General features: G+C 35.4%; 1 protein-coding gene across 1 annotated transcript in view; it reads left to right on the top strand.

The window, feature by feature from the left end:
• Positions 1–21883: 21883 nt before the first annotated feature.
• Positions 21884–26092, top strand: part of LOC113233450 (uncharacterized protein C05D11.1-like) — a 34258-nt gene continuing 30049 nt past the window's right edge. The window contains exons 1-4 of the mRNA XM_026468593.1: positions 21884–22149; positions 22221–22566; positions 23122–23224; positions 24646–24768. Coding sequence (XP_026324378.1) covers positions 22002–22149; positions 22221–22566; positions 23122–23224; positions 24646–24768 — 720 coding nt within the window. The 5' untranslated portion in view covers positions 21884–22001. The remainder of the gene's footprint in view (positions 22150–22220; positions 22567–23121; positions 23225–24645; positions 24769–26092) is intronic.

Raw genomic sequence — 26092 nt, forward strand, 5'->3', positions numbered from 1 at the left:
ATACTTGAAGGGTTGCAGGTTTTCATAAAATTTTAAATAGTATAGTTGTTGTCGTCAGTTTTATCGATTGTGAAAAAATTGTAAAATTTTGCCAAAAATGTCTAAATTGTGAATGTTACGACGTTGGCATCTTTAGTCTTATTTTGACAGTTGGCCTATTAGTATCGAAATCAAGAACAGGCGGATTTCATTATCTATATTGAATTAAAATAAACAACTTTAAAACACATCTCTTTGTGTTTTTAATGGACATATGTAGCTCTAAATGCAGTGTATGTATGTATTAACACACAAAAGTTGACAATTCAAATGAATCTGTGCCCAACAGTTGGACGAATAACGGGCCGATGATGATACAAATGAAACAAGGTCGCCTATTTCTTGCATAATCATAACCAAAGTTCAGTCCATAGTCGATAGAATATTTATCGAGTGCAATTATTAGTTGCTTGCTAACGGGTAATACTTTTGCGCAATGAATTGTCAGTTTACTCCATCTTTAAAAAAGACAGACTGTAGCTAAGTATTTCTTCTACATAATCCTATTACTTACCTTTTAAATTAAAATTTTGCGTGCAGGCCGCGGGCAAAACTAACCTAAATAATCAGCATTGACAAAAAAATGTTCTTTATACCTGCCATTTTGGTTACCTAGCAACGTTTTGTTATTAAACATTCTATATTAAATTTGGCTAGAGTTATAGTAATTCTCTTGCGTGCCATAACAGAGATTCCCGAAGTAAATTTTCTTTGGTCTCTTATACTTAATTTGCGTTTAATATTTTCATTTCATTTTTACCTTAATAGATAAAAGCACTAGGGTAACGCACTTCTTGTATTTTGTTCAAATACAATGTAATTCACACATTGATTGATAGGTAGGTACACTAAACACGAACTATAACAACTCAAGCGTTTCTTAATAAATTTCCACCAAGTTTTCACCATTTGTAAATATTTTTAAACATTTTTGATAGGGTTACTCAACAACTAAGCTATTAAATTGACATCAAGTAATTGCGGAGCAAGATGGCCGCGCTCGCGCGTAAAAAAGTTGAGTTTAATATACTCGTAAGTAATCCTATATACACCTATGTATATTGTGTATAAAGGATAATGACATCAATTATATTCTATCTCAAGCTAGGAATTCCTTCCTCTGTTACATCAGAGTATCAAAGTTTAAACTTACGTCCTTCCTCACAATCGGCTACCTCAATTATAAATTAAGATTATTCGTATTATACCTAACATAAATTACAATACATTATTTATTTCTCCCAATAGCTTAAGAACTCTGTAAGCATTTTGTGCAAACATACAAGCTGCTAAGAAATTAGGTAGGGAAATTTTAGAACTAATTACTCAGCTCATTGTAATGACAAAAAGTCTAACTTCGTTTTTAAAAATTAAAGAAAACAAGTACATAGCTAAACGCACCTTGTAAAAAACATCACTAGTGTTTAAAAACTCTTCACCTTTGAAATTATTAAAATAAAAAGGAATGTCACGGTATTATTCGTTAAACTTTTTGTCCGTAAAATGCAAAGGACGATTATGTTTGGTTGGATCTCTGGATTTGTTTTAAATCGCTGAAACATCTTTTTGAACTGTTTTTTAAATTTGAAACTTCTGGTGCAAGCTCACTCAATTTGCTAGCACCTTATATACATTAATAAAGCTACAATGTGAGATTGCTATGCAAGCTAGGTAAAAAAACAATGGTTTGGGGATCACCACGTTTCCGAGCAAGAACGTGACACTGACAGTGAAAATGTAAATATATACATAAGTTACTTGATTATACTTTTTAATCATAGTGAAGCGGAATTTTATTCAAAAATAACAAATATTTACTTGAAAACATAAACAAAATGTAATAAATAAAATATTCGGCCAATATTATGTGATAATGTTTATTATGCCTTATGTCTCAGGATGACGGGTTCAATGGCGGTGCCCCTCAGATCTTTGCGATTTAAAGGTCTGAGTGTCACTGCAACTGTTATGGACAGGCGTATAACTCACAATCACGACTTGTTCGTTCGTTCGTTCCGTCACTTGATATTATATAAAAAAAATAACCAACTTCAAAACAAAGGAGGAGCCGCTTTGAACAGTTTATCCAGTTTGAACACAATGCTCCTTCGTTATTATGTAAATTATATGCAAGAAGCTAACTTGTTTGAGAAAATATTTACCTCGGTTCACTTCATATTTAATTAGGAACTGATGATGTTTTCAATACATGGGGCTGTCGCTGTTGTTGTCTTAATCATGTTGGCATTGGGCTACGTTTATGGCGAAGGTAATGAGGTATCTTAAGAACTACCGGTGCGTTATATCAATATGTCATTACAACAGGTGGCCTTCGGAGTACGATGTCCCATTGAAGTGCTATTGCGATACCTTAATTGTGCAAGGAAGATAGGTAGAAAAACTATCATTACATCGGCTTGTGCCATTTTGAGTTTGTGAAAAGGTTACTCTTTCAAATGCAATTTTCAATTTTAAAAAGCCGTCGTTATTTTCGTTATAGACCTTTTTAGGGCAAAAATAAAATAATAAACATCGGCAAAAAAAGGGAAGAGCCGTGGCAGTCCAGTAGTTTGACCAACCGCCGCTCAAGCAGAGGGTCATGCGTTGGAATCCGGGCTTGAACTTCTGAGTTTTTCGTAATTTATTTACGATATTTAATATAAAATTTCCCATGAGCTTTTCGGTGCAGGAAAACAACGTGATAAAACTAACTCGATCGACCACGTTTTTAGTAGCTGAGTCAGTGGAGGTAAAAAACTAATTAAGGTAGAACCGAAATTTTAAAGAAAACCGTCACAAATAATCTGCTTAAAGGAAAAATTGTTATAAGATTTCGTTCGAAGAAGTGATATTATATTATTTCAAATTTAACAATAATATAACTCAAAATGGTACAAGTTAGTATAATGATGGCTTTTCTACCAATCTTTCTTGAGCTATTAAGGTTTCGTAATAACACCACAATGAAACACGTGTCACGTACCTACTTCGAAGACTACGTATTTTAAACAAAGCGACTTTCAGTTTTATACTTACATCTTATGATTTAATACTTTCTTAATTACAAACTATTCAGAAAGTATAGAATTATAAAGTTACATCCGTTAAGTTATTGTTGAGACGATAAATCATACAATGGAATGTAAATGAACTTGCACCCACAAAAGCTTGAGAAAAAACCACCACAACTTCTTGACGTCACGAGACCTCTGACGCACAAAGCTTGTAATCGGGCCGGTTACATCGGTCTATTGTAAAGACTTAATTTTTGATATTACTATAGTTTTTAGTGCAATTTTAACGCGATATCAGCAACGCCAAATGTTGGAATGACTTTAGTTATCTCACCGTGATATTACCATATTTTAATATGCTGCTATTCATATAGCATATAATTATCATTAATTATAAATAACTAAGTATATAGCAAAAACATAACATTGTTAGCATCACCGACGGCACCGTGACAATCACAATCCATCAAATACCAAATGACAATTTTTATTTGGAAATTCTAAGTCGTAAAAAAAATTATAACACTAAAAAAAATATCAATACCTACCATATTAAATGTTCATTACGAAACTGAATGTTTACAAACACCGCTAAAATAATATAGTGAAATTTAAAAAAATGATATTTGTTCGCGTAATTGTATTTTTGAACTTAAAATGAAATTAGCTTATCCCCAGATTTAAAGTTAGTACCTAGTGGATTATTATAAAACCTGACTTGCAACAAGTATTAGTAAGTGCTATATTATTATATATTACAACCTAAGACACAGGGTATCCTAGTTTAGGCTACTGTCTCTCACAAAATTGAATATTGAAACTCTATACTGTTACTATGTATCTATCTGATGTGAGACAACATAATTATTAAAACATATTATTATTATATTATTATACATTCTATATTATATACTATATAATTTGTTATTATTAAGATAAGACAGAGGCACGCTTTTATGTAAAATGAGATAAAATTTTAACAAAGTCAGTTGAGGATTATCTGTAATGGATGTTTGTTGATAAGCCGAGGTTGGCAAATAATAAATCCCGCCTAGTTGTAGATAGTCTTGCAGGGCGTCCGGATAAAGGACATACGAGTAGAGCAATGCCACAGGGGCGCTGCCGTTGCGTTGCATTGTCGTAACGTTATATGGTGATTGTATTATTTATTACACGAGCAGTGCGAAGTCTCAACGTAATGCCCTGCTTACTTACGCACCACCTTTCCTTGCTTCGTCTTTTGGCTCCTTGTTCGATGCGCAATGTGCGTTATAACGCATCACGTGACACGTAGTTCTAATTTGTGTGAAGTACAACGCATTGTCACCGCTCACGTGTTGCAACACCGACGTAATGCATCGGTCTTAGGCTTTTTGGATGCGTGTTCGACAGTGTCCGACTTGTCCGGCTTTTGTTAGACTTTTTACATTTGACCTGTTACGTGATGGTTTAAGCGCGGGGGTGTCTCGACGTAATAATAAATCCCGATTTACTAAATTTTCTTGTTATTTTATTACAATTTAAGAAGCTTTTTTCATAAATGTTCTTAATAACCTGATTTAAAAAAATTGTCGTAGTAAAACTCCGACACAAAATCTTTAAAAATGTAATATGTCCGGCTTTTTTACACAAATGTCCGGCTAAACGACCAGGCAACCGTAGATATAGATATGTCGGCCTAGTTTTGCCTAATCTATTATGCATTTTAGTACACTTTTGATCAATACGTAATAAATGTTTGGTGCACGTCATTTGTATAAACAATGATAATCTGCTTATCAAAACATTATCAAATTTATGAATATTGGTACATATTATTGTAAGAGTATATTCTAGTTATGTGGTTTTCGCGATGACTACACAAATTAAATGCTTTAAAGCCCAAAATGTTGGTTCGTTTGAAAAAAAATATAGAACGGGATATTAAATCCGGAAAAAGCTTTTTCTTTATGTCGAAATCGGTTCACAAATATCGGAGTATATGTATACACATAACATATACACATAAAAAATACAGTCAAATTGAGAACCTCCTTCTTTTTAGCCGACTTCAAAAAAGAAGGAGGTTCTCAATTATTTGACTGTTTTTTTTTTATATGTTACGCGATTATTCCCACATTTGTGAACTGATTTCAATGATTCTGTTTTGATGAAACGCGGGTGCTTTAGCAGTGGTCCTATTGAATTTGGAGAAGATATTCTATCTGTCAGGATCGCAAATTATGGGATGAATCCGGAATTTCACTCGCTTTTCATTAACCGGTTTTAATAACACTTTGCAAAAAAAATTGTAACTAAAGATGTAATTCCACAAACTAACTGCCTCCGTGGCCGAACGGTTACCATGCCGGACTGCTACGCAGAGGTCCCAGGTTCGATTCCCGGACCGGGAGAAATATTTGTATGGCCTACATTTATTTCTCTCGTGAGTTTGGGTGTATTTTGTGGTTGTGTATGTCTGTGTCCATGGCACCCGCGACACAGGGTTTCCCTAGTGCAGGGCTATGTTGAGTGTGTACCTACTTTATTAATCAATATTAATCAATTCCACAAACTTTTGACTCGGTTTAAATTAAAAAGTTAACATTTTAATATCTAGATAGCTCTATAGTATATTAATAAGCGTATATAGTATTCTATTGTTTTCTGTATGATGCCTATAGTACGTATGTTGTTGTTTCTTAGCCTAAACATAGTTTCAAGTTGGTAAAATATGTTATTGTAATGCCAGTCGTACGATATTGCCATTGTAAGTAGAAACAAAACGTTTAATGTTCTTCTCCACGACATCTGACTTTTGTTTTACGATTTATTTTATTATCACACGTAAGAGGTGCTAATAACAAATGCAAAATATGCATTACAAGTGTTTACTTACTTTATATTCAAATAAACAACTGTGTAGAAAAAATAAAATAGTATCACGTTTTTTTCTCATTTAGAGGCATGGTAACATTGTCCACTACTGTCTGGTTTGTAAGAAACATCCTTGTAAGTTTTTACTAAAATTTGACTTGATTTAGTAAATAATAATAAATTGGTGATACCGTCTTATCGAAATATGTAAGTTGAAAAAAAGATATAGGTACCCTATATAAATCTAAACCTATATTAAAAACTACCAATTAGAAAATAAATACTAACATGAAATAAATTATTAGACCTATATTACAAAATTAGATAGATTTCTGTGATAATCTCCAACAATCCCCAAATTTAATATTAAAATACCCTTTATTAGAAGAGGCTCGTCTTCAGTGGTGAGATGTACATACAACGGTCTGATATAGGTTTATTTACGACTCTCACGCACATTAGGTATGAGCGTTCGAGGAATCTCAACAAACACATACACTACACATAGAAATGTATTTTTACGACGAACGAGAAGAATACAGGAAAACTTAGTTAAGTTTATATAATATTTTTGTTTTCAATGCTTTTGAAATGTAATAATAAAAAACAAAAAAATAGAATTTAACGCAAACAACAACAAGTAGCTCGTCAAACTTCACAATTTTTAAATTCAACTAGTAGTTGTTGTACCTTATCAAAAAAAATAAAAAATATGTAATAAACTCAATGCTACTAATACTACTACGAAGGGCAGACAGTCCTAAGTGTCAAACACGATGCACTTGACTATACCCAACGACCCTATTTAAACAGAATTCTCAAACTAACAACTCTAGTATCGAACAAAGTACTCCAGAATTCAGACATTTTATGATATACCCTTAATTATGTCCTAAATATTATGTGACGTACATATAATAAAATATGATAATAAACATCTCATGAATACTCTCAACTATAATGTCTACACACAGAGAAAGCGCAACACGGTTAATAAATTAGTGTAATGCTTATTTTCACATGCTTTACGCGAGGTACGTAAAACGCTATGCCCGTAATAGAGTGTAAAACGTCTTGTCTGTATGTCGTTTCATGCAATTTACTTGATGAGAGTTTGTGGTTTGCACAAATTTTCTTACTCTGGCCTTTAGTTTTTCATAATAAAGGTTAGAACCTCCACTAAGAACCAGTAAATAATTAACAAATTACGTTCAAAATGTTTCACGTAATACGTACTCGAATCCATTAAACCTTTCACCTCCTGAACGTTACATTCGAAGACCTACGTAAGTAATAAATAAATTTAAGTAAGTTCTCATTTACCATGGATACCGACTCTACATTTTGTAACAAATAAATAAAGCCAGTTAAACTAATTTGAGTGTTTACATTTATCAACGTCACTTCACTTAATACATTTAAATCGGAACCAACTACTACATTAATAAAATTATTTAAGTATATTGAATTTATTGCTATTATTAATTATTGCTATTTTTAAATTATTTTTATATACATAACCGAATAAAGAACTTCATTAAAAACTATACATACACGGACGTACATTAAAAACAACTCCGGAAAAATAGTTTCATTTCCTACAAAGAAAAAAGTTTAAGAAAAACCAAAATATTTAAAAATGAAAATGCACTCACCGAAAATACCAAAGTATAATGACAGAACAATAATAATTTACGAAAATGTCGTCACACTATCGATATATCAGAATTTAATTAAACTTTTTTATTATTTTTTTCCTGCAGATCATGAAACGCTCTTTTGACTGCTAGCGCTACGAACGTTCGCGTGTGTTGTGAGCCGGCGAAGCGTCAACAGCGCGCGGCGGAAGCCCGGCCCGGTGGGGTGCATGTAGTTTGATCTGATTGTACCGGAGTCGGTACGAGGACATACAATTGACGTAAATAATTCTTTAAAACGAATTATCAGCTAAGCTACTAGATAACATTGTTTTTGTTATTAAATAATCAAGGAGGTTAAGGATAAATACAATCGTAGGTTAATAGATATTAAATAAATGAAAATACTTACGAAACAAGTAGGAAGATCTGTAACAAGGTAGAAATACCTAACACGCCCATAGCAAAAGGATAAAGGGAATTCTTGGGGACTATGTATTGGGGCGTTGTAATAAATGTCTATTCTATTCTAAAAATATGTAAAAAATATTCTCCGATTTTCATAGCAACCTTTTCTGGTTTACCTTTGCCTTAAATACAGTTGTTTGATTCCGATTTGTATAGCTTACTAGAATATATATATATATACATATTTATGATTCCAAGTGACGGGACGGACAAGTGTGCGCCTGGTGGTAAGCGACACGCCGGTCCATATCAGTTGCAGTGCCACTCAGAGCTTTAAATCACAAAGATCTGAGGGGCACTGCCACCGCGCCCGTCACCCTGAGACATTTATGTTGATAAGTCCCATATGGCTGTAATTTCAGCAGCACCCTTACCCTTCAAAACTGGAATACAGTAATGCTGACACTACTGCTTGGTGGCAGAAATAGGTAAGGTGGCAGCACTTACTTGAACTATCTCTTTGACAAAGATCTATACTGCTACTGAAATATCTTTGTGTCATAATATTCAAATAAAAAAACACTAACTGCGACTCTGCCGATATTGGACCTTTATTAGTGTCGCCGTGGGAGATAGAAACAAGTGAAGAACGCGTCTCTCCATTAAGGTAAAACACAATCAGCCTTTCAAAAGAAAGTTACGTACAGACATTCACACAATGATATGACGTCTATTCCGTTCAATGATTCCCCACTGTACTGTTTAATGAGCTTGTGTGGTTCTGTATACGTAAAGTAGTTCGTATTGCAAACACTGATGGATCTCGATATTATGATTCAAAGTCTCTCATCATTCTATGTCTCTCATGGATTTTCTCCCGTCGAGGCCATTATAATCGATTTTCTTTTCCTTATAGGTAATTTAAAAGTAGTTGTGTTTGATGCAACACGCAGCCATTAATTAAAGTTAAGTAGGGAATTAAAAAGATAATGTGTGTGTGTGTGTTTGTGTGGTTTTATCGCCTTTTTTGTGATACTACAAAATATGTTAACCTTTGTTTAAATCCACGTAGATATTACTAGTTTCAATTTATAACAAATATTTTTGAAACATTGTGCCTATTTTATCTATACATTATAGATTTATTTGTTTAGTAATCTACATTACATACCTGCCCCACGAACTTCTCATTTACCTGTTACGTCCATATTTTGTCGTAGCCTCTGTTGCGTGGCAAGTATAATATCATTGTATGTGGCAGTATCCACAAAGTATGTAACGAAACCAAAGATAATTTTGTACCTAACTTGGTGTTGTTAGTTGTTCCACCTCCACGCGTGTGAAGTTCTTGAGCAGTCTGTGATGAAATGTTGTCACAGAATGCCCAAGGATGTAGCCGGTACACCACTGACAACTCTCGGCGTGATGTTCTTCACATCTTGTGCACAAGCGAACAGAATAAAGAAAATTCTTGCCAACTCAAATTCAAGCGAGTTAGGCTCGATAAGCAAAAAAGACAATACATTTACAACTTCGCCAGCAGAGACGGAAACAACCCTAGTGGAAACACACTGCCCAGGATGCAGGTTCGTCAAAGATGACACGGGTGAAGAAATGAACTGCAACACATCCACCCACAACTGGCAATACGCCGAAAAGGTGGTAACATACGACAAAACAAAATGGGCATTCATGGGCAAATACCTTTGAACCATACAAAGCCCCGGGCGAAGATGGAGTATTCCCCGCACTACTACAATGGGGCGGCGACACACCGGTCTGGCACTTAGTCAACATCTTGCGGGACTGCCTAGCGTTCGTCTATGTGCCTCAAAGATGGAGAGAGGTAAAAGTTATCTTCATACCGAAACCAGGAAAAAACGAGTATATTGACGCAAAATCCTTCAGACCTATTAGCCTCACAACGTTCTTACTAAAGACACTAGAGAGGTTATGTGATAGGGAACTGCGGGATGGAGCCCTAAGGAACATACCGCCACACGGCAATCAGCATGCATACAGCCAAGGCAAATCCACAGAATTTGCCCCTCCATGCTGTTCTCGGCATGATTGAAGAGGCCCTGAACAACAAGGCAATCTGCCTAGGCATATTTATAGACATCGAAGGAGCCTTCGACAAAACAAACTTTTCCAGCATACAATCAGCACTAAGAAGACACGGACTGAATGAAGCACTGACCAGCTGGATTAGTAACATGCCTAAGCAAAGAACAATAAAGACTACAATAAATGAGACGCCATGGTAGCGAGGGGATGCCCCCAAGGTGGGGTAATATCACCTCTGCTGTGGAACATGGTTGTAAATGATCTCATCACTAAATTAAACAGGGAACATTTCTTCATAGTAGGTTACGCTGATGACATAGCTATACTGATAACAGGAAACTATGCCAATACACTCTGCGATATCACACAAGCTGCACTCCGAATTATGGAAAGATGGTGCAGTATATATGAACTATCGGTAAACTCGACAAAAACAGAACTAATAATGTTTACAAACAAGAGAATACTGGGCAACTACCTACTACCCAATCTCTTCTGCACATAACTAAAACTATCGGCGGAAGTTAAGTATTTAGGAATAACACTTGACAACAAACTGAACTGGAACAAGCACTTGGACAATAAAATCAAGAAAGCTACAATCACCTTCTGCCAGTGTCATAAAATGGAAGGTAAGCAATGGGGACTTTCACCCAAAATAACTCTATGGGTCTACAAAGCCACCGCTTTTATCACCATAAAACCTACAATACGGCGCGGTAGTATGGTGGCCACGAACCAAACTGACAACCGCAGCAGACAAGCTGGACAAATTCCAAAGACTAGCATGCATGGCGACGACTGGCTGCATGAGGACGACTCCGACTGCGGTCCTCGAAGCGATGTTGAACCTGCCCCCTTTCCCACTGTTCATCAGACAGGAAGTACGACAACGGCAGTGCGTTTAAACAAAGCTGGCCTATGGAAGCACAGGAGGACCCCACATACAGAAATCCTTTACAAGATTGTTAAGGAGGAACCGCTACTGGAGGCGGCTGTGGACAGGACCCCCCAAACAATTTTCGACAAAAAATACAAGATACAGTTGTTTGAAGTCCCAATGTACGACAAACCCCCAAAGAGGTTCGCATCTTCACTGACGGGTCCAAAACAAATGCAGGAAAAGGTACTGGGGTATTTTCAGAAGACCTCAATATCAGGATTTAACACCGCTCGGCAACCATAACACAGTATTCCAGGCTGAAAGTATGGGTATCAAGTTGGCAGCAGAGGCAGTCATAGCTAGAAGAGTACAGAACCACTCAATTCGTATGCTCTCCGACAGCATGTCAGTACTTTAAGCACTGGGCGACTATGACATAAACTTAGGACTTATCCATGAATGTCACCAAGCACTCACGGAAGTATGTACGTACAACCATGTAAGACTACAGTGGATCAAAGGACACAGCGACTCACGTGGCAATGACGCAGCAGATTAACTGGCCAGAAGAGGTTCGGAGACGGACGCTATAGGACCAGAACCTATAGTGTCCCTCCTCTACCAATGGTCAAGAGCAACTATAAACAAAGGTACAAAAACTATTCATAGTAACACCTGGACAACCCATACGGTTTGTAGACAGGCTAAGGAAGCACACCCATGCTTAACGCCAGCCTATCTCGTATATTTCTTAACCTCTAAAGGAAAGAGCTGCGCGTTCTAACTGCCGCTCTGACGGGTCATGGTCCATATAATAAACACCTTTTCAATCTAGGTATCACAGACAGCCCTCCATGCAGAGCATGCGTGGAGGGGGCGGAAACGGCCGCGCACATCCTACTGCACTAAAGAACTGTACCTACCAAAAAGCCTTTTGCCGTGTCGCTGCGACGCCAGTGGTCTCGAAAATAACCAGTATCTTAGCACTAGTAAACTAAAATTGATTAAAAAAAGATTTCAAAAATTACAAGTTTGCGTATCATTAAACTGAATGATAAACGTATTTACAAGATTACAAGATCCAAGAAGAAAGAATTTGTATGTACATGTATGCCGTAAAATTAAATTACAATTTAGACGATCTACATCACAATATTACTAAGATTGAATCGCGAAAACACGAAAATAAGAGTTAGGTGTCCATAAACAATGTTAGGTATATCAGGTATAATAATAATAATGTTAGGTTTCAACAAGTACGGTTTTTTACCTAATTTGGGTGACAATGTTTAATTTTGTGTTTTACGTAAATATTATGGGTTGGTATTATATTAAAAAGTTCAAAAAGTTGAGTAGTTTTAAAGATATACGGAAAAAAACCTTGTTTGATCACCAAAATTGAACATAGTCACCAAAATTAGTACATAAGAAAAAAATACACAAATTAAATCAGAAAAAATATTTAATAGCCATATAGACCAGGATCTTAGATGTTGAGTCTCATACGGCTAATTACTTGGACCTTCTGCTAACAACTGACCCAGAGCGATACTCTGTGATAACAATGCCCCACTGGATACTTCCCATCATTGTCTAGTGAAAACTGTACTCGTATACTTCCCACCCGCTCAGTGGTGGTAATATAGGTTAGCAGATTGAAACGAAATGCGCCTTTTCTTTGCTTCATATCCCTGGAAGGCTTGCTTTTCTTCAGGAGACTCGTCAAGCTGCGCTGATGCTGTAGTCGAAGTTTTGCGTTTAGGTATGGTGTATTACATACATACTCTGAGCTACCCAATGGTCCCCAAGCTCGGCCATGGTTTAGCGCTGACTGTCGCCATGCTGAAGCACAAAATCAGTTCGCGTACCAAGCTTGGGCAGACGCTCGACTACGCAAAGTTTCGAATACTCGGAATCTGAAAAATGCTTTTAATAAGGCCGCCAAGAAGTACAAAAACGTGTTACGTAGGGCCAAGTTCGACTGCGTACGCTGCATAGGAGCCAAGCTTGTCTCTTATCCAGCGCTCAGCAAATCCTTTTGGTCCCTGGCCAAAGCGAACTTTTGTCGCCCATCTTTGCCACCTCTGCTGAGGCCGGATGGCTCGCTGACTCATACAGCAGAAGAGAAGGCGACTCTTTTTACTCACTCTTTGCAGAGAGTTCGCGTCTGGATGCCGCAGGGAACCTACCACCTACTTTACCTCAGGCTGGCTGCCAGTTCGCATACGCCAAAAAGAGGTACTTAGAACTCTGCGAAATCTAGACGTGAATAGGGCTAGCGGGCCAGATGGAATTCCAGCAATAGTCCTGCGTATCTGTGCGCTAGAATTGTTTCCTGTTCTCACACGGCTGTACCGCCTCTCACTTGAAACTGGTGTAGTTCTTCGATCTTCCGAACATCGGGAGATTGATGCCAGAGTCCTCTGGGTTCCGTACAGTCTGCAACTCTCTTTCTGCTGCATATCAATGATATGTTAATTCCAGGGGCCTTTGCGTATGCTGACGACAGCACAGTTGTAGGTAGGTACTTGACCAATGCAAGGATCAGTGGAGAGTACATCCATTCTTGTCGAGACTCCATGCTTAGTCGTTTGGATTTGACACTTAAGGCGGTCTCAGGTTGGGGCGATGCCAATCTTGTCAAAACGCTACCAAAACACAGGCGTGTGTATTCTCCATAAAACGGAGTTCCTTTGACCTGACTCCAACTTTTCTTGATATATTATTATATATACCGATAGCCGACTGTCTCTAGCTACTTGGGATAGACCTGTCCTCCAATTTGAACTTCGGCAGATACATAGAATTCATGGCCGAAAATACATCCTGGAAGATTGGCATCCTTTCCAGAGTGAGGCGTTACTTCGCACCGGGACAGTTGCTTCAACTGTACCAAGCACAAGTCCGTTCGTGTATGGAGTACTGCTACCACCTATTGGATGGCTCTGCTACATACCTACTGGTCACTTTAGATTCAATCGACGTGCCAAGAGGCTTACAGGTAACACGAAATTAGTAGATGTGAAGCTGGAGAGCCTTGAACATCGCCGTAAACTTGCCTGCTTATCGATATTCTACAGGATATACCACGGAGACTATGCGATGGAATTACACAATTTAATTCCACCTTCCCCTTCACCGGGGAACTAGACGTAGACTTGGGTTCCATCCCTATGTTGTTCATATGCCAAAGATCCGCATGAAGCGTTACGCTTCTAGATTTATATGGCAAACGGCTATGAAGTGGAATTCCTTGCCGTATACCCTGAATGCTATAACTTAGACTTTTTCAAGGCGAGAGTGAATAGGCAATATTTAGGTGTACATGCTCCATCGTCGACCTCATCGTCACACCAGGTGAGACGAAGATCAAATGCACACTTACATTTTGTATAAAAAAAAGAGTCATTATTATGCATGAGTATAAATTTTTCATTAAATGAACTTTAATTTGTTTTCCAACACTATTGATTTGTAGCCAACAACAGTGTTATTATGACAGAAAAAACTACTTACGTTCTAATTTTAGTGTTACGATACAATTTTGGTGAACACAGATAAATCACGAAAATTGTGTCACCAAAATTGGAAAATTAGCTAAAGTTATTTTAAAAAATACACTATTTAAGTTAAGGCAACATTAACTATAGCATATCAAAGGTACCCAAAATCAACATTCAAAATGCACACAGCATTATTTGAAACCTTATTTGTTTCCTCGGTAAAATGACCACAAAAATTGTTCAGTTTTCGCCCCCATATCACCAAGTATTAGTACTTACCTTTTTGGCGGGAATAGCAGCACTATCTCCGCACAGCCGATCACACTGTGCATTAGCGCGACCCCGGAAGAGGCGGGAGGTAGTGATCGGAAAGTTCTCCAAAACTTACAGTATTTGCTAGTGAGCATTTTAAATTGTTCACCAAAATTAGGCTCTTCCCGCGGACGATTATTCTTGGTACGATATTACTTTATATTACACCGTTTAATTAATCATTTATTTAATTATGGACAGTAATATTCACTGAGAACACGGGTGTACCAGTATTTTTTCAAAATATGGTTCGATTTTTTTTCAATCAAGGAAACAAGTTTCAGACATAGGTTGTGGACGCGTCACCAAAATTAGAAATCCAGACTAAAAACATTATAAATATACTATAACGTCGACGTAGGAATTTTTCTTTAGTGGCTCCAGGTGAAGATTTAAGTATACTTGACTACAAAAAATATTACATATATATTTTGGCAACTTATACTACGACTTTCGACCACGCCGCGCTAAAATCACAGCTGGGAAAATCACTGATATAATTATTCAAAAGTGGGTAAGTTACCTAGCTAATGTATTATTTGCTTACACAATATTAACGAGTAGTAATAAAGAAAAATAATGTTACAAGAAAAATTTATGCAAATTGACATACTATATACTTACATGGAAATACATACCTGTTACATATGACTAAGTATGTACCTAACTACATAGTCCTACTGAATACAATAGACGCGATACAATGCAAAAATACAGCTTTTACCTATGTATGTATTTACTTTAAGATCCACGACATGCGCATGTGTGTGAAAGTGTACGATTATTTATTTTTAAACACCAAACAGAGGCTCTTATTTAATAACGACGTTCGTTAATAAAGATTTCCTTTACAATATGCTTAATTTACACACAATAAAATTGACCTGTGCTCTCGTGTATGCAATCGATTTAATTATCTTCATTGAACTTTGATTTTCCTATTTTGTACCACTTTGTTCGTAAACCTGCTTGTATCCTGTAAGTGTGTAAACTAGGACTCGTCATTGTGCAAAGGGTGTATAACAATTTATATTGTAATAAAATATTTAACTATAATGAGCCTAATAAGATAATGAGGAACGAATGGACAATGATAGTCCGAGAGTTAAATAGGCTTTACTACAGTATTGTTTAACACTCTGTTTTTACTACGACTGGTAAAAAAATGTCTATTTGTGTTCTGTACAAAAATATAAATTAAGAAATAAAATATTTTTATTTTTATTTTAATGTCTTATTTGAATTTTATTATTAATGAATGTGAGATGCTTTTACTAATGCGTAAAATTTCCTTGTCGCGTTCTCACATTCGTGCGAGTGGCGATGCGAATAGCGATGCGATACACGAACAGTATTTCTAATATTATAAAAGTACCAGTCAATGAGTTGAAAGCGAAGAAGAACTCGTTAATGGCAAATTTCCGTGCGCATCTTCGTAAGAAAAAAACAATCTATAATATCGGGTACGGGGGCGGAAAATGTTTATGAACCTATATGGTTCGCATATACCGCCATGGAAAATTTCTTAGGATCAGTGTATGACTACGAACGCACAATAGGCACTGAAGATAATGTAAGTATTTTTATAGATACCATTGTATATACGTAGGAGTCGCGTGCAATGAAAAAATATACCTAACGTTTGTTAATTTTCGAATATAATTATGTAAATATTAGATATTCCAAAAACAAGTACCTACTTTGTGTTGTGTTCAAAAATATGTAGTAAGTAATCATGTCATGGATTTTTTAAATAAAATTATACTTTTATTTCAGAGAAAAGTAAACAATCAGTGATAAATATACTCTCGATGTTTTATATATTTATCCACATCATTTTCGTAAAAATTATTACAAAGCATTTGCATTTTTAAATTATGTTTGTGATTTTATCATTATTATGTAACCACTTTTAAAACTACGGAATTTATTCGATTTTAGTCAGAATCTACTATTGAAATTGAAACCAATTATAATTACCTAATTTGAGTGTTTTCCGAGAATTTACAATAACCTTTTTTTTTATACATTTTAATGAAAATACATAGTATAAATATTTACGAAAATTATATGGATACTTGCCATGAAATACCAAGAGTTTATATTTACCGTTGATTGTAGTTTGTATACTTTTCTCTCAAATAAAAGTACACTTTAAAAAAAACTCATGTCTTTTGACTCGTGCTCGAAAAACCGTTCATGACGCGATCGCACAAGTGGCGATACGAGTCGCGACGCGAATCTGACCGTTTACACATGGGTGTCAAGTATCGCATAACCACTCGCACGAATGTGAAAACGCGTTTCAGGCACTCGACACGAATGTTTCGTCGATTGTTTCGACGAAACATTCATTAATTTTATTTGCCTAATTTCCTTATTCATATTAATTTAAAAACACCACAAATCACGGCCATTTGCAAGTTGAACTCTACTGTTTTAAATCAGATCAAACCTACAAGTTTTGTCTCATTGTAAGAATCCGCGTTATATTACTGCAGGATCTATATTGAATTGTAAATAAAAAAATTCATTGTAATTATAAAATGTACTGAAAATGTAAAAAATGACATGAAAAAAAGAAAAACAATTGTGATTAAACAAAAGAAACAAAAAATAAATTACAAAGGAGTAAAGAAATATTTAACAAAAAAAGAAATTGTATGTCGTTGACACAATTGCGCCCGCGCATGAAATTAAAATAAACGACCTGTTGACACTTCAATCATAACTTAAATACTAAAATATTTAAAATACATTTAAACAAAATATATAACTACAAATATTAGAATAAGTATTTCTCTAGTATTCAGAACAAGTAGTAGTCACAGTATAATACAAAATTATACTGGCAATTTGTATTGCCAATATAATTTTGTATTATTTTTTTGCTACTTTAGAAAAGGCCCTGGAATGCAATTTCTTATCAGATGTCATTACTTCAACAACTCTAACTTTAGAGTCCTTGCCTGGAAAGACTTACTATACGACCTAATGGCCAGAATTGTGGATGAACCATATCATCCTTTAATAAAACCAAATCACCTTCATGTATATTTGGCTGATTATTTTACCATTTTGTCCTTTTATTCAAGGAGACTAGATAATCGTTTGACCACGCCTGCCAAAAATGCTGCCTGAATTGTTCAATGGACCTCCAAAATTTTAAGTGGTTATTAGGAACATTCAATAAAGATAGGTGTGGAAATGAAGTTAATGGACAACCTATTAGAAAATGTGCCGGCGTCAAAACTCTGAAATCTGATGGATCATTTGTCAACGGACAAATAGGGTGCGAATTTAAAATCGCTTCAATTTCAATAGTCAATGTAACTAATTGTTCGAATGTAAATAATTTAGCACCTAAGACTCTTCTAAGATGAAACTTGAATGATTTTACTGCAGCCTCCCATTATTCACCTTGGTGAGGGAGGACTGTAAGCAGGAATGTAATGAGATTGAATGCCCTTGGTGGAAGTGTATTCAGTAATTGTCCTTTGAAATGACAGTCATCATGTCCGAAAAATGGCCTCTGTAATATATTGTGCCACTTTAGAATTGGAGGGCACTTCCGTTGCTTCACCAGTCCTCTCGAAGGCACAAAATTTAAAAACTACCCTAACACAAAATTTAAAAATTCAATATTTCTGAACTCCCCTGTTTGTCGCATCTGGTTTTATTTGTGGTAGTACTTAGTACTATAATTAACATATCCGCGTTGAAAAAAATGCTAATATGTAAAAATTCTTCAGAAAAAAAATAACGAAATCATAGAAAAAAATTAATTGTGGTCTAGGAAAACTTGATATTTTTTTTATTTTTTATTTTAGTAGTTTTCTATCATAACATGAAATATTTAAAGAAAAATCATTTACAGGAAAGGAAATAATCTGATTTTATGGTTTTTATGGATTTTTCTCGATTTTCTAAGTTTCTCTAAAACTATGATAGATACAGCGTGGAGAATTTTATTACGAACTTTTTTTTTTTAATATTATCTTCCTAAAAACACATAAAACGAGGATGTCCGCAACTAAGGTAAAATAACACACCATAGTAGTTTGTGTAACACTGTGACGAGGAGCAATTTACGTTTATTTTTCCCGGCCAAGGGTTCGATAGAATCAAGACGTAGCTAGTCGGTCTTTTTGAACCGTTATAGCTTTTGAATGAATAAAACAGGTTTATTTCGATTAATACTTGATGCCTTAGAGCATACAACACGCTCTAAACCTAGAACTTAGTGTCACGATTACAGATTCCTGGTCACTAAAATGTAGTATTCCTAATTCAAAATTAAAAGGCATAAAGCCCTTCTGTTTATTTATTTATTTATTTCTTCTTACAAAGGTGATCCTTATTTATACACATCATAATGAATTTAGACTTAATAAAAGAATCTAATTAAGATACCTTTGTAAGAGGCTGGAGTCTATACTAGGAATTAACCTGTGTGACAGAACTCCAGGCTCTCACCCGACTGAAAACTACAGGTTTCATTTAATCAATATAATAATAATTCTGTCAACCACTTGTCAACAGACAGTGCTGCTGAAATAAAAATCTAATTATTTGTAGACAATAAATATCTAAATAATGTTAAAATAATTACACAAACCATAATAATATACACTTATGCGCTATAATAATAGACAATTGGGCACGTAAATAAAGCTTACAGCTGACACTTGCGGCTGATAAATTGTAACACTGGGTCACTTGTCAGTTGCAGGGATTCGCTTTGGGACTTTTGGAGGGAAAAGTGTCGTTTTTATTTTGACTTTCAATTATTTTGTGAAATCTAGTTTAAAGTGGAATAGGATAGTGCTATTGTGCCTTAATCGAAGATTAAAATGCGAAATTATACAAATCTCGAACTAAAATACCCGTATCGGCCCGTTCTAAGGAATCCCGAGTCAATCCAAGCACGCCACCTCAAATTGCCTATCCTCTTTGTGGTGGCCATATTTACAGAAATATAATTAAACGTTTATGTTTTCGGCTGAAGGACTTTGTTTCTATGGCCAGCAATAAATTAAAAAAAAGAAATGTCACTTGCAATTTTCTTTTATTAAGAGTTTTAGCTTGGAATCTAGTACTTTGAGCAATGTCGTCATTAAATTATATAAATATATATTTCTTAAATCGTATTTAATTATCGGGATACTCGGAAAAATTTTCCATTTTAGTTCTAATACGTTATGTTTTTAATTTCTCTTAAATAACTTAATTCACTTATTTCGGTTTTTATACATCGTCTTTTATGCGGTGGGAGTCAATATTTATGTTTTCACTTTCACTTAAATCACAATATCTTCTATCACTTTGAACAAAAACTCTGAATTCGTAATTAGTATTATTTTCAGGATAAAATCTTTTGTAATTTAGTTTAAGATAAGGAATATAGTTCGAACTTTCTTCATCGCTATTTCTTTTTTCGTTTTTTCTTAATAATATACTTAAAATAAATATAATCTTTGTAAAGACAAGTTGTAACTTCAAAAGCCCATTGCCAGTAATGATGTGACAAGGTCTGAATTATCAAAGAAAGAAGTACTGAGTCTTTGTAAATAATTTTAAATCAAATCTTTGGCTTTGCCATGCTATAGGTACATGCATACGTAGTCGGGCATTTAAACTTGATGAGAACTTCTTCTTTATTTTTTGTGTTAACTTCATGTCGTAGTTTGGAACTTGTTGTTAATATGCTTTTCACATAATTCTAAGATTTGAAGGCAATTGTAATAAATAAATTAATAATATAAATTTATTTGCCATAATAATAATACAACATGCACAGTGTACAGTAAGTAAGTATCAAAGAATCAGTATTTGACCGCTGGTACCACTGAAAGTGTGTGTCACTTGCATGTGTGTAGGAAAAAGTGTGCGTATTTGATGTGAAAACACTTCATTAAGCAGCAGCAGATAACTCTTCGGGGAACGACATTCACACGTCTATACTGTATTGCAATGAAGGAAAGTATATACTAGGAGGGGCAGTGAGTTGTCGTAGTATAGTTTGGAGAAAGAGTTGGCGTACTGTGAGTACCTCACAATATTCATATAAGGCTCTTGTTGGAAAACTAAATGGTTTGAACGTATGTACATACCTTTAAAACTGCTCTCTGAGCGCGCTCGATCCTAAGCGTGTGAGTTTTAGATGAACCACCCCATGATGTTATGCAGTAAACCAGTAAAGATTGACACAATGCACCACACCATTTTTAATATACGCCGTTCAGCTACTTGCCTCAAACGCTTAAAAACGTATATAAGCTTACGTATTCTGCCTGTTAGGTTTTAAATGTGGGGTACAAAATTTAGATGTTCATCTAAAATCACACCCAGGTACCTGACAGTGGTAGCTGTTTGTAATTTAGCACAATCGCAATGAAGGTTACTATTTACAGCGTGGTTATGGGCTACTAAACTGAGCTGTAACGGGTCTAATACTTTTGGTTGATTAATACTGAATTTCAAAAACTTCGTCTTAACAACATTTAGCGACAGTAAATTATCAGTGAGCCAGCTGGTTATCGAGTTAAAGCCAATTTGTGCAGCTTGGAATGCTTGCTCCCAAGTGCCACATGAATGACAAAAGAATATATTTGTCACAATTACAAGTGATTATAATTGCCTTCAATGTATTCACATCTACATACGCACAAGAAGTGTCGGATCATAAAAAAATTCAATTTTGAAAAATTGATATTTTTCAGAAAATAGGCAAGTTTTAGAAATATTTGTTTTTTCCGATATTTTTCCACATTTGACAGTTGAGACCACCCAAAACTTAAAGATACTGCACGAAAACAATGGAGCCATGATTTTTGACTGTGATTTTTTTTCACTGTGGTCCGTTCATTTTAAATTTTGTTTTACTATAACTTGCTTTTAGCTATACAATTTTATGTTATGATTCACGTTAAACAAAATTTCAAATAATATATCTAAACGTAGGATGTAATATGAGCCTTTGAAATATATTTTGACTATTTTTCAGAAATTTTTCCGGAAAAATTTCCACTATTCGAATTTTTCGGAAAATTACCTTACAGCATCGTAGAAACATTAAACAATATCTACCTTATAATATACTCGGTGCAAACATACGTCCATGGTGCAAACATACATAGCGCATCACAACTCTATTGTCATTTGTCAATTGTCATTTTTTTGCTGTCACGAGCCGGTCGGTGAGCGAGCAAATTGATCAAAATTTTGTTGTAGCCTTTTCCTTTGTGCTTGTTTACGAACACAAACACCGTTGTTGTGAAATATGACAGAAAAAAGTACTTTTAAATTGGTCTCAACCACAAAAGCATCAAATGTAATACCGGTGAATAAGTACGTGTCGAAAAAGACCGGTATCACCGTTATCATTGCTGATGTCGGGGGTCCACTTGTCAACGGATTCTTCTGTTTTGGTGAGAGTCCATTCTATTATTTCTTTTGTTACGTTTAGCAATATTTAAATGGTTGACACTTTGATTTTTAGCGACGGAAGCACACGATGACGATGGCCTACCGCATACGTTGGAGCACCTCATTTTTCTGGGTTCTGAGCGATACCCTTACAAAGGAATTTTGGATTTACTCGCCAATCGTTGCCTGGCACATGGCACGAACGCGTGGACCGATACTGACCACACTTGCTATACAATTTACACAGCTGGATCAGAAGGGATGTTGACCTTACTGCCAATCTATTTGGACCATATCTTGCGGCCAACGTTGAGCGAGGAAGGCTTTATTACTGAGGTGCACCACATTGATGGTGAAGGGGAGGACGCTGGTGTTGTGTACTGTGAGATGCAGGGCCGTGAAAACTCGGCTGACAGCAGGTTTGTATTTCTATAAAACCATAAACTACATTGTATTTCTTTAACCATAAACTACATTATTTTCTATTTTGCAAAAAAAAATGTTGATAGTCATTGACTTACAAATAAATGGATGACGGGTCTAATACAAAAACCACGAAAAAAATGTCCCAAGTCAACCTATTCGAAATTTAAATTGTTATGTCATCGCAGTATCGCGCTGTCCGTAGAACAAATGAAGACTAAAGCGGAGTGTCGCGCTCTGTATACGATTTTAGCGCCTTACAAGTGCGGACACTTTTTAGCGCGGACCTGACGTCCATATAATTGTAAGTCAATGTTGATAGTTATCTAAAATAGTAGGGTGTCTCAAACCACCAAATTGACACTCATCATCACTCGTCATCATACTGATGATTTAAACTTATCGAGTGTGCATGGACCCAAACTTGTTATTTATGCACTGACACAACTTAGGTAAATTGAAGAGAGCTCTAAAAACATTTACAATTTATAGTTTTTCAAGTTAGCTGCTCATAAATTTTTATATTAAAATCTTTTTAATTTTTTTTTTAGATGCGAGTTGCAATTATTGAGAGCTATGTACCCCAACAGCGGCTATTCTTCAGAGACTGGTGGTATTATGAAGAACCTCAGAACTTCAACCAATAATGTCAAAGTATGTTTTTAGGTATACCATTTTATTTTTAAATCAATGAAATAAGAAAAACAGTTGAACTCCAAGCTTAGCATTACACTTTGAAGGCACGTAAAAGGAGTAAAATTTTATAAACTGAAGGTCTCTTAATATTTGTAATTATTAGAAATCATAGTATGCCTTTTTAAAATATAGAATATTATAAGAAGAAGCAGTCATACATTCGCAAATAATTTGACATGACACGTTGTGAGTTGACTGTGAGCCCATGATAATGGAGGATGTAACTGTCCCAAAATATCGAGATAATAAGATGTCATATTATAAAACTGCAAGCAGTGATCATTTAGTAAAAAAATCATAAGTCTTAAAATGTATATGTTGTGTCCAAATGTTCAATTTTATTTATAACATCCATCAAAGACTCAGGTGGAATTTGTGTTGAACAGTTCTTCTAGCAGTTGATCAACAACTTTATTGTTACCTCACAATGCATATAATATGTGTGTAAAGCAGTGATAGCCTGATTGGGACAATACTTGCGACCTATGCAGCAAGAACTGGGTTTCATTCCCGACAGGTGACCTGTACACTGAATCTCTTACATCTGTGGCACTGTTTCCAGTAGTATATATGTGGGGCGATGATCCACAGAACACCCTTGCAAAATAGATGCTGTGACATAGAGTTACAGATACCAGATAGTGTGTTGAGTTGTAAAAACCTCAGTGGCCGAACGGTTTGCACTGCAGGTACTGGATGACAAAAACCCGGGAAGATCAATTTGGGAAATGAATTTTCCAAATTGGTTCTAGTCTGGGTAGAGCTCCAGAGTGCATTCTGTTGCACTACTCATAGCACAGTGAATTCTCTAGTTTGTGACCAGGTTATAGGTGTGGGTGTCTGGAAACAAAGAAAACAAAATGTAGCAAAAGTAAAATTTGTTTTCTGGGAATATTTTATTCAATTTGTATGTTATAGTTTATTATAGACACAAACAATTTCTGTAATGTATTTTTAAAATAAAATTGAAAAAGTAGTTTTATGTTTTTTAATTAGGATTATTTTGCTAGAACTACCTCACATAATGTGTGTCTCTTTTTGAGTTAAGTAGATATCTTTTGATTGTTTCTTCCAATATTCTAATGACGGTTTTTTGACGTGTAGAGAATCAAATTTTACATTCAGTAATGATATAATATAAAATTTCACATATTTTGAGTTACAACACTATTGTAATAGCAGTGCGATATGTCAAATTATGCATTTGTGTGAAAATTTGTAACTCTTCTATATAATCATAAGAAAGACATTGTCAAATTTTACTTATAGAATCTATAAACCTCGCTCATGAAAAGTTGGTATTTTGTAGATATGACCTTATTACACCAAGGTCGGGGTTCGAAGTATCTATATATTTTAATATACTTGTCTATTTTTAGGTAAGAGCATTCCACAAGAAATTCTACAGACCAGAGAACCTAACTATAATCTTGACTGGTCAGATAGACGCACAAGATGTTTTCAAGGCTCTTGAAGTTGTTGAGACTGACATGCTGGCAAAGGTAAACTAAACAGGCCCTGTACTCTCGTTCTCCGTCCAACATCCGTCCGTAACAATTACTGTCAAACAAGTAATACTCAACCAAATCAACAGTCATACTTAACAGTCTTCATTTTGCTCGAGTACTACTTATTTCACACTAATCGTTTTTGGACGGAACGAGAGAACGAGAATAGACCCCCTGTTCATAATATTTTTATACAATTTTATAGTAATTATGTTTTATTTCATGACCTCAGTGGCGTAGAGGTTAGCACTACTGATGGTTGATAAGGTTTTTGTCAACTTGTGTCAGTGGCAGCGACAGGCGCATTGACAGTGCCCTGTAGGGCTGGCACTGGCAGAGCGACATAGAGCTCGAGATACTGCTATCCCCACATAGAAAAGAGCAATATCTCATGCTTATATGTCACTCTCGCGCAAGTCGCGCCCTGTCGTGGTAGCTCTACTGTAGCTGTTTGCGATTTAAACCTCTGAGTGGCACTGCAATGTGTCATTAATCACCAGGCGCAGAACTCATTCGTTCCGTCGCGTCGGTTGGTATCATAAAAAAAAAGACGAAGTACTGGGGTTTGATTCTCTGTAGAACCAATAAAGGAAAACCTTTTCTAATTGGTTATATTATGGTGTTCTGAGTATGCCCTGGAGTTCATTTCGTTAGTCTGGCATTCAATAAAGGAAATTCCCTGGTTTGAGAGCAAGCAATTTGTTTCATGAGCCCATTAATATTATTCATTATAAAAAATTTTGAATTTAAGAATTCAAACTATCAATGTATATAAAAATATTACTCATAATATGTCTGCAATTGTCTCTATTTTTATTCTGAAACAATTTGATACAATTTATAGGTACATATTGGTTAGTAAATAATTTTAAAATAGTCCATGGTATGGGATGATTTCTGAACTATGTTCCTCAAAATGGCAACTATGATGCTCCATCTCTTCCAGAAATCAAGGAATCATACTAAATGATATTTCAGGTGTTCATATGGGCGCGCTTATTATTATAATTCCTATTTTTCTCCAAACGATATTTTTACACAATCACTAATAATTATGTACTAGTTTTTGTTCATAAAATTGCTACTTATAAATTCTGAATTCCTAACCAACACTTGCATAATATGAGTTATAACGTTATTGCAAAGAATATTCTTAACTCATAATAATATGCATATTTATTACCATATACATTTATACCTCCTTTGTCTGTTAAATGTTTGGCAAACCAATATTTTATAGTGTTTGCTTACTAAGCTAACGTAGTATAGAGATATTGTAAGATGCAATGTACATTGCCGCGGAACGGAATGTGAGCAA

The sequence above is a fragment of the Hyposmocoma kahamanoa genome, unplaced genomic scaffold, assembly GCF_003589595.1.
Source record: "Hyposmocoma kahamanoa isolate Upper Pololo Valley unplaced genomic scaffold, ASM358959v1 102, whole genome shotgun sequence".
In the NCBI taxonomy this organism is placed as follows: Eukaryota; Metazoa; Arthropoda; class Insecta; order Lepidoptera; family Cosmopterigidae; genus Hyposmocoma; species Hyposmocoma kahamanoa.